The sequence below is a fragment of the Oryzias melastigma genome, unplaced genomic scaffold, assembly GCF_002922805.2.
Source record: "Oryzias melastigma strain HK-1 unplaced genomic scaffold, ASM292280v2 sc00564, whole genome shotgun sequence".
Taxonomy (NCBI): domain Eukaryota; kingdom Metazoa; phylum Chordata; class Actinopteri; order Beloniformes; family Adrianichthyidae; genus Oryzias; species Oryzias melastigma.
Genome location: NW_023417157.1, coordinates 1 through 10,499, shown reverse-complemented (window position 1 = coordinate 10,499; position 10,499 = coordinate 1). Strand labels below are relative to the sequence as shown.

The following is a 10,499-nucleotide window of genomic DNA, read 5'->3' as shown; positions in this document are numbered from 1 at the left end:
CCCTTATTTGTGGATGAATCCGGATTTGGATCTCTCTGTATTTTTCCAGTTCCAATGACTGCCGTCTAACCTCAGGAACCCAAACAGCTGATCATGCTGCTCCTGTTTACACTTCAGGATCCAGAGCAGCTGCTCTCTTGATCGTTAAGTTTAAAGAGTTTGAGGTGTTTAAACGAGTCTAAATCTTTTTTAAAGTGACTTAAATCCGTTTCTCAGATGTTGGTGTTTAAATGAATAAACAAAAGTAAAGAACTTCCTCCTGAAGCAGGTTAGACTGCAGAGTGCAGACTGTCTGTCGCTTTTTGGGTGTGACAACATTCAGACCCGACAAACGTAATATTATCTGCTCAGCGCACAACAACAGACCCGGTTCCGGTTCGGACCGAGAACGGAAAGCTTTTACTCACAGAGTTGAGCTCCTGCGCAGGAGAAGAGGAGAGCCGGGCGGACCGAGGTCGGACAGGAGCTGCGACTGAGGCTGAAGTTCAGAGGAGCGGCGAGAAAAGTGCCTCTTCTGTGAGTCAGCGACCCCGCCCAACACAAGCGCGCGCGCACAAACTACACACATACACAAACACCCGTTAGGGGTGGCTCCCAGGTCCTAAAGCCCTCCAAGTTTCTGTATTCATTTCGTTGTGAATCAGAAACAGAAGAAAAAAATAAAAGCATTTGAAAAATGTATTATTTATCACGAAGAAAATACATTGGGCGGGGCCACAAGCTCCTTGCTCCATCCCATTCAGACGCGGACAAATAGGTCCATGAACATGTTTGTTTTCCTCATCTGAGCTGGATCTGGATCTAAACTGTGCAACTGGATGGAAACCACATTGCTGAACATTTTTGTTGTACTGCTAATGGGGGTCTGAGGGCTGTAATGTAGCAGGAAAGGGTGTAAACAAAGGCAGGCTCACTCCACGCCAACAGTCTCGCTCACAACTCAGAGATGAATTTCTAATGAATTCCTGCCGCTCTGCAGAAACTGTGTCCAAGAAAAAGACACAGTTTGTTTTTGTTTTTAAATTATGATTAAAAATTGCATAATTATAATCAAAGTCCACCGGCAATGCTTTGAAAATAGATAAAAAGATAGATTTTAAAAAATCCCATCATTCTGTCTGATAACCTCAATCCTGTAAGGTTGGAAAATGTCACCATATATGACATAAATGTTTATCAGACAGAAGCAGCAATAAATAAAAAATGGAAAGCAAAGCATCAAATTCTGTCAGCATGATACTGATGCCGCCGTACTTTATGTCCTCTGCTTTCACTGTTGGGAATCTCTATTCTGACCGTGTTGTGTTTATGGACATCAGAGAAAAAGAATTCCATTGAAGAATTTTGGTTTAATGAGAACTTGGATATTCTCTGAGTTACGACAGTTTGTCAGAAGAAAACAAAGATATGGTAACACACCTGCCCGCCTGTGGGGAATATTCTGCTTCCAGTTGGACACAAAGCATTCTAACTCCTCGACCTCTTGACCCACATCTCCTTAAAAACCTCCCAAACTGCAGACATAAACCGGTAGCAGGAGGTTCTGCATGGAGAACCCTCAAAGTAAAGAAAACACGAGGTTGTTTCTGGATCTACGCTGAAAAACAGACAGAGACAAACTTTGTCTGAGGCAGGCGTCTCTCTGCGTGTGTTTGCTCTGCAGCTGGACTACAGAGGCTTCAAGTCCAAAGAGGAGCCAGAGGACACTGATGAGCTTAGAAGGGCATTCTGAAACATTAAAATTATGTTTAAAAAAAAGCATTTGAAAAAGCATTTGGGCAGATTAAAAGCCAAGCCCTCAGAGAGACTCCTCTGCTGCTGAGATACGTAGGTGTGTCTGCTCAGCAGAAAGCTGAGCGACCTGTTTGAGATCTGGTTGGACCACATTGATGTGTTTCATTCTGTCTGTGTCAAACCTGACAGTTAGATACCAAAAACTATATTTTAGAAACACACAGATTACAGAGGAAACGTTTGACCACACGTTTAATTTTAGATTAAGAAAAAACAATCCTGGAAGTTTTTAGAAAACAAAAAGCTGGCTCTAAAAACAGAAGATTAATAACTTAAAATTAGAAATGCTCTAAAACAGAGGTGTCAGACTCAATCGCACAGAGGGCAAAAATCCAAAACACACTTTTGGTTGCGGGCCGAACAGGATAAACATTTACTGAACACTCTAAAACGAAACGTTTAAAACTTTAAAACCGTAACTTTTAACATAATTTTGAACTAGCGTTACTTGTTATAATGATAGAGTGAATGCTGTAAGCTGAATTTGGCCGCTGAAAATGCTCGTTCTGATAGCTGAAGATGCTGAAGTTAATAGCCAGCCAAAATTTTAGCTAAATGCCAAATTAGCCTAAAAAAACAAACCAAAAAAAAAACCAACTTAGGTTATCCAAAACAGCTAACATGTAGCTCAAAACAGAGCTAAACTTCAAAAAAGCCTTAAAACAGAAAAAAGCCTAAATTAGTCATGACAGCTAGCGTGTACATATTAGACTAACCTTCAACCTTCAACAGGTGCCTCAAGAATCTTGATAATTTTCGAGTTATCAGGACTTCATCACTTCCCAACTGAAACTGGGATTTGTAAACGAGAGAAACTTTTGTGTCAAACATAAAACCCAGAGAACAGACCTTTGACTCAGCTGATTCAGAAACCGCATGGGTGCAACTCACTTGCAGTAATGCTGTTATTTGTATGTTTTATTGTAAACTCAGAAGCTTTTGTTTCAATTCTTTATTTTGTTTAAAGATCTATGTAGCAGAAAGGGACAAAATGCACACAAATAACACAAAATCTTGTATAAGAACAACTTTAAAAATGCTGGTTTGATGTGAATTTAAACATTTTGTCTTTGAAAATGTTTTAATTTTACAATTTTAATAATATGTTTTAAACATGAATGAAGCCTAATAAATTTTAGACCATTTAAATGGCTGGAAACGGTTAACAACTACCTGAAACTGTGAGTTTTAGCAAATATCTGTAGTTTCCTACGCTCCTGAACGCACCGCATCTCATCCTGATACGTGTTACGTCAGCCGGAACCCGGAAGTGTGCAGCTTGTTGTGAGCTGGTGATTCCACGGCTGCTGGTTCCGTCCCGGGTTTAGCTGAAATGGCAGGTTCGGGTCGGTCCGTGTCCGCCGCCCTGCTCGTGCTGGTGCTGGCGGGCATGAGCGGGCGCGCCTCCGCGGTGTCCGAAGTGGGGACGTGGATGCTGACCGTGGACAGCGTGAGTTTCCTGGTCCTCGGTCCGAACCCCCGCTCCGCTGACGGGAACGAGCGTGCGGCGCGGTGGTCCCGGACCCGGACGGCGGTCCACGGGGCCGAAACGGTTCCGCGACGACGGCGTTTAATCCTTTTTTAATAACTTGTGACGTTAGCGCGTGTGACCCGAGGACAACCGCGAAACTCTGCGTTGAAGCGGAACCCTAGAGCGTCCCGAGTGACAGGACGAGCGTGTCAGAGCATCCTGAATTCCAGCTCTGACGTTTCTCATGTTTACTTTAGGAAAGTCGCAGTTAGTCAAAACTACGGAAGCCCGGAGGAGTAAAATACAAAATGCAAAATTACTCCTTTTTAGTTGTTCTAATATATATATATATATATATATATATATATATATATATATATATATATATATATATATATTTGCAAATAATGTTTGAATCATTTTTTGTGGTTTTAAAATGTTTATTTTCTTCTCCACCTCATCAGTCCTTCAGTGCAGTCAGAATGACAGAATATTAGTTCTTTTTCTACACAAGATTGTACATTTAATTTATTTTTATTCACTTAACTATCTTTTTTGTTGAGGTTGCAAATGAAATCCAGCCATCATGAAGACAAAAACAATCAAACTCCAGATATTTTTCTGAAATGCTCTGGTGACGGTCTGCCGTCTGTGGGCTGATGAGCATAAGGGAGCAGGTTGCTATGACGACAGATGGTTGTTTCAGCATCTAAGTCGTCATTAGTAGCTGGAGGAAGTAGCATCAATAAGTGTTTGGTAAACAAACTCTTCGGGTTTTGCTTCGAACTGTAATATTTTAGTACATTTTGGCTGAAACTGTTTCATTTTGTTTGTATTATTTTTTTCCAACGATGATCTAAGTTTAAATAGTCTGAACGACAGCATCCTGCACTTCGGGACACCATTTAGTCCAAGAGTCTGCAACCTGTAACACTAAAGAACCATTTGGTCTCGTTTTTTTACAAACCAAAACGCAGCGAGAGCCGCTAAGTCCCAGTTTATCGTTTAGAAAAATAAACTTCATGTTTTTGTGGCCATTAAGCTTTTCATTTTATAAAATGTAGCTTTTATTTTATTTTTTTCAATAATTTCTATTATATTAATTTTGCCAGCAGAATATACAAGTTCCTTTTAAAATAAAATACATCCTGTCATAAGTTAGATCTGACTGCAGTAGATTTGCAATTATACTTTGGGAATTTGACCTCTAAACAGCAACAAGACTTAAAATAAGAATATGAGTTTAAAGTATTCTAATAATAAACCACTCTGACGGTAGATCAAACCTTTACCATTTGTGTAGTTAGAAAAAAAATATTTAATTTTCACTCATGTAAGATCACTGGAAGTTAGAAATCTAAAGGTAAATGACAAAACTCAAGTATAATTTATTCAAAATGTTAGAATTTTCCCTCAAAACCAGAGAGGGGGATAAAAGAGCCGCATGTGGCTCCGGAGCCTCTGGTTGCAGACTCCTGATTTAGTCCAAAATCAAAGGAAAAACAACGATTTAAAAAACAAAAGTTCGGTTTATGGTTTAATTATAATTTAGTGCTTCCTTAATGACTTTTGTTTAGCAAATTAAGGCAAATGAAAACGTCACCTGTGAACGCCGTTAGCTGAAGATGCTCTGAAGGTCATTTTTAAAAACATCCATTACTTATCTAAAGCTAAAAAATCTGAATACATTTCCTTCTTAAATTCCGTCCTGATGGTTGGATCTTTCATTTGTGTGTTAATGCAGTCGTTTTTCTTTATGAATCTGTGGTGGATGACGAACCTGTTCCCACCCCTTAAGAACAACCAAAGCTCATCAGAAACTGAAGAAGTCCAGGATCTCTGTGACTCTGAGGACCAGATCTCCATCAGCTTTCTGTGTTCAGGAAAACCATCAGCTTCAGACAGTCCTGACAAAAATGGTCTAAATCAGCCAAAAGCAACATCTATATCTCCATCCAGATGAGGCTTCATGTGTTTTTGTGCATGTGAAGGACTTAAAACGTGAAATGTCAACTTTGCTCTTTTGAGCCATTTTTCACAAAAGTCAAACTTGTTTTTTTTCTCTTGTCGTTTCAGGAGAGCGTGAAGATGCAGAATCTTTTCTTTTTCACCAAAACTCTGTTTAACAACAGCATCATCAGCCTGAAAGGTCAGTGACCTGCTCCCTCATCTCTCTCAAAAGAGGAAACGAACGAATTACTTTTTTTCTTAGTGTACATCGAGTGATGACATTCGGCAGATCTGAGGGTCACATGACCATCAAGAGACCCCGCCCTGTTTGTTGTCAATATTTAAATGAAGTAATGATTATGAATAAACATCAAAATGTGATAAACTAAACTGTGATTTCTATTCTGAAGTTGGTTCTCTAACTGACCCCCCCAGTGGTTATATAGCGAACTGCACCTGGTTCCAGCAACTTTTATTTTGAAGGGGGCTTCAATCAGGAAACCATTGGATTTGGTCGCACAGAGGAACTGTCAAGCAATGAAAAAAATATAATTTTATGGTCACATTTTTCCTTCAGAAAAATAAAGTTTTTACTGAAACAGCACCACTGACTGTATATGAGAACTGGAGTGACTCCTCCCCCTGACGTTCCAAACAAAAAGTACTTGCTGGCTCCAAACAGCTAAAAAAACAGTGTACCTTTTCTATATGTTTTTGATCATCATATTTTTTTTCTATAATGCAAGTTAATGAAGTTATAAACTGACCAATCAGATGCTTCAAGAAAAGTGGGTGGAGCCTGCTGGCCTCCACGTCCATCATTCAGAACAGATTTTGTGTGACTTCTTTCAAGTGGTAGGAGGAGTCATCGTAAAGACGCCCTGACTCCGTCCAATCACTGCTTACTGACGGTAAAAATGTCAAAGTAAACCGTTTTCTATGGATGATGTCACACTGACTCGGTCCAGTCCTCTGGTAGAGTCGATGGTCAGAACATCTGTGTGAGGAAGACCATCCTCTCATATCCGCTAATGGTCAAAAATGTTCCAGGATCTTCAGTTTAGCAGGTGGTTCTGCCCAGCAGAGTTAAGGTTTGAACAAGTCTGGAGTTTTGGAACCATGAATCCAAAGTCTGACTTTTTAAAGTTGTTTTAAAACATTTTCCCTTCTGTTTGGTCGTTGTTTCTCCATAACTGTTGCTAGGAAACTGCTCAAACTCCAACCTTCCTCCTCGTCTGTGTAGCATCTCGACGTCTTCTCACTTTACTTCCTGTTGGTCTGAGAGTCTGAAACTCCAGACGTCTCAGTGAGTTTTTGTTCTCCACAACAAACTGAGACTTATGGGAAACAAACATGAGGCTGGGACCTTCTAGACGTGACTGTTTTGTACAAAAATGAACAAACAGTCTCCTCTCAGACCGGTTTGTTGTGTGTTTGTGTAGTTGTGTCACAGAACTGCTCGGCGTCGCCTCCCGTCCTGCTCAAAGTCTCGTGGTATCTGAGGAGCTCGCACTGCTACAAAGAGATCTTCCACGAGGACGTAAGACGTCTCCTCCTTCTCCTCCTTCTCCTCCTTCATCTCCTTCTCCTCCTTCACCTCCTTCTCCTCCTTCTCCTCTTTCTCCTTCATCTCCTTCTTAATCTGCTTCTCCTCCTTCTCCTCCTTCATCTCCTTCACCTACTTCATCTCCATCTCCTCCTCCTTCTCCTCTCTCTCCTCCTTTTGATTCAGAACGTCACAGACGCACCTTTTCTAAAAACTTTTCCTTTTTTCAGGCAAAGTCCAACTATTTTAAGAGTTACTTCAAATCTGATGAGGTGCGATTGAAAGGAGGAAGCGGGTATTTCGTCTTCCACGAGTATCCCACCTTCAACTGCAGCTTCAACAAGAACCTGGACGTGGTGAGGGTGGCGCTCAGCGGCTCGGTCCGGTGTGAGCTTCCCTCTAACCGAATGCTAAAGCTGTGTTTGTTTTGTGACCCAGTTCAGCGTGGGCAAGTATGACCAGAAGAAGCATCTGAAGGAAATGCAGCAGAACCCGGTGAGTGTCCCGGAGATGTCAGGAGATTTCAGCTCTCCTGAATGAGAACTTTAAGAAAGACTGTGTTTAAAACCTGAAGCTGAACAGCATCAGTCCGTTCTTCTGCCTTCCTGTCCTGGACTCCAAACTTCTCCATCACTTCCTGGTCTCCTCGGGTCCCTTCACCCACATGTTCGTTGACGTTCTCCCCCTCTAGAGAAACCCCAGACCTCCTCCTGCTCCAGTTGATTAGTCGTTGCTTTATATATTATGGAGTCAGAGTAGTACAGTTGAAAGTTATAGTAGCATTATGCTATCTTTTTGGACTATTTATTAAAGTCCCCTCCGATGAAAATCATGTTCTCTGAGTTTTTAACATGTATGTTGGAATTTTTCTTCAGAAAGAGAATAAATATAGTAAGAAATAATTTCATGTTTGCTTTTCCGAGTATTTCTCCTTTTAAGTCGCTGTCACTCAAAGTCCCCGAGAAAAACTCAGTTTGAATTCCTGAAACTTTCATACGTCACAGTAGCTAAATGTGATTGAATTTCATGTCCGCTTCCCTTCATGAACCCGCAGGTTGCATTGTAAACTCGTATTTTAATCCCGTCCAAGACGGGATTTTGTTAAGTTTTCCTCACGTATTTAAAATGTAACAGAAAGTAAAATACCATCAGCTGTCACAAATATGCTGTCCGAGTTTGATCCAAGCCGCGGGTCGTAGCTCCGCCCCTCCGCGGGTCGTAGCTCCGCTCCTCCGCGGGTCGTAGCTCCGCCCCTCCACCGGTCTGATGCGGCGTTAACAGTCATGAGCTCCAGCTAGTGCTGCAGCAATGCAGCCTAGATGATCAGGTTTTGTTTTATTTTTATTTTGTTACAGGCTTATCATAGTGTGTGTCTCGCTAGCAAGTCTGAGGGGATAAGGGGCGGGGTTACACTGCTCAGCACCATAAGCCACGCCCACACAGGGAGTTTTTGGAAAGGTTTCAGATCAACATGAAAAATGGCTTTTTAAGACATTTAGGATGTGGATTTTTGGTAAAAAACTTCACAGTCCTAATAAAACCCCACTGGGAACGTTTAAAGAAAATAAAAAAAAATGTTGTAGTGGGACTTTAAGGTTTTTAGGCTGTTCTGGATTTTAGCTAATATTTCAGCTGCATGCTAGCTGTTTTGGCTAGCTAAAGCTTTTTTCATTTTTTTTGGCTAATTTGGCATTTAGCTAATATTTTAGCTAGCCTTCACCTTCAGCGTTTTCAGCTGTCAGTTTGAGCATCTTCAGCTATCAGCACTAGCATCTTCAGCAGCCAAATTCAGCTTACAGCATTCACACTGGTAATGCTGTATATCTAGTTTTAAAAATGTTTTAGTATTGTTTTTTTCCTACGAAGATTTCAGAAATTAATTATGTAAAATTTGGCTATGTGTGGCTCTCTGAAGAACCATAAATGTTTATGTTTACGGCAGTTTTTAGGTAGTTTAAAGCTAATGATGGTTTAGATCCGAGCTTTACATCCAATCTGCGCATGACCCGATTAGTCGACTAATCGGTAAGGATTAGCTTATCTAACACTGCTACTTGGTATTTGAATAGAGTTCAGCCAGATAGGACTGGGGGACATGTGGGGGCGTGGTCCACAAGTGAGACGAGCCAGAGGTGAGGTCCACAGCCAAGAACAGGAGCACAGACAATCAACCTGGAATCTAAAATCGCTCCCGCTCCCCCGGAGGGGAAAGAGGAACAACACCTGAATCACACTGCACCAAACAGAAGCTCAGAGAGCAAAATAGAATAAAGAATAAAGAAATAGAGGAGAGGTGAAGTAAATGAGAATGGACTACAGAACCCCAGAGCTGATGTGGATAATAACAGTGATAAAAACTGCAGATCGTTCTGTAGACGTCTTTGTTAGATCTGTTTTTGAAAAGGACTTTGAGCGAGTTCTAAAGCTCTTCTCCAAACGTTCTGCTGTGAAGGCAACTTTGAAATCGGTCAAAGTTTAAGTGAAGTTACCTCCTTTTCATGTTCTAAACCTCTCAAAATCTGCATCCAAAAGTTACTAAATGAGCTCCATAGAGTTCAGAAAAACCGGCTACTTCTTTAAAGTTAAAATTCCTCTCCCTGTAAGTTCATCATCTGTCTTTCAGCTCACCACCGAGAAGGCTTCAGGGAGGAGAAAGAGGAGCCCGGATCTCCCAAAACCAAAGGTTTGCTCAGATCCAGATCCATTGAAGTCTGAAGAACGTCTGTAAATCATTAAGAACAATCTGGTTCCTCTGAAGGGAAACAGAAACATGATGATGAGGGATGGATGCTTTTAAAGATTTACTAGGAAATCACGAGTTTTCTTTCTGTCTTTGTCAGCTGAACGCATCAGGAAACTCCTCCTCCAAACAGGTGAGGTTGTTGAACCACATCAAACTCAAGTTGAGCTTCAATGAGAATCACAATCAGTGAATCCTCTTCCGGGTCGGTCTCTCAGGCGCCCGTCCAGCCTCACTCGGATGGCGTGGCTCAGACCTGGGAGGACGGGCCGTACATGTTCATCCTCAGCATCGAAGACGTCAGCAAGAACCGTCCCGCCGACGCCCCCTGGAGTCTGCAGAGTCAGTATCATCTCACACCTGCGAGAAGCAGGTGTTCTGTTGGTTAGCCATGAATATGTGCAGATGTTTCAACAAACGTGGGTGGAGGAATCCTCCTTTCCTTTAGGAGGAGATTCTTCTATCGTTTTACACTTTGAAATCTGTGGCCGTCAGAACCGTCCTGAAACTGAGCGCTTTCTTTCAAAGAAGTCGTCTGTGCACCGGGAGGAAAAAAAACTATGAAGTATCGAGTCTTTAACACACCAAACTCGAACCATTGTCTCTGCTAAAGCTCCTAATTTAGTTCATCAGAGTTCCAGTCCGGATGTGACGTTAAACCAGGAGTGTCAAACTCAATCGCACAGAGCCAAAATCCAAAACACACCTGAGGTCGCGGGTGAACAGGATAAACATTTATTGAACACTCTAAAACTAAATTTTTAAAACTTTAGAACTGTAACTTTTTAACATAATTATGAACTAAATATATAGCATTACCTGTAATAATGCTAGTGTGAATGCTGGAAGCTGAATTTGGCAGCTGAAGATGCTAATGCTAATAGCTAAAAACGCTGAATATGATAGCCAGCTAAAATATTAGCTAAATGCCAAATTAGCCCAAAGACTAAAAAAAAAAAGAACAGGTTAGCCAAACAGCTAGCATGTAGCTGAAAAAA

At 41.3% G+C, this 10,499-nt stretch overlaps 1 protein-coding gene and 1 long non-coding RNA gene across 2 annotated transcripts; one reads left to right on the top strand and one right to left on the bottom strand.

Annotated features, from left to right (window-relative positions):
- Positions 1–407: 407 nt before the first annotated feature.
- Positions 408–2,650, bottom strand: LOC112142109. Its single transcript, XR_002918524.2, has 2 exons — positions 2,511–2,650; positions 408–558 (listed from the first exon to the last, which is right to left on the bottom strand). It is a non-coding gene; the product is annotated as an uncharacterized LOC112142109 (long non-coding RNA).
- A 389-nt stretch (positions 2,651–3,039) lies between these two features.
- LOC112142108 (transmembrane protein 87A) lies at positions 3,040–9,905 on the top strand. Its single transcript, XM_024265356.2, has 8 exons — positions 3,040–3,244; positions 5,342–5,414; positions 6,658–6,755; positions 6,992–7,117; positions 7,200–7,256; positions 9,385–9,444; positions 9,602–9,634; positions 9,720–9,905. Exons 1-8 carry the CDS (start codon positions 3,128–3,130, stop codon positions 9,888–9,890), a joined length of 735 nt encoding a protein of 244 aa, XP_024121124.2. The 5' UTR covers positions 3,040–3,127; the 3' UTR covers positions 9,891–9,905.
- The last annotated feature ends 594 nt before the right edge of the window (positions 9,906–10,499 follow it).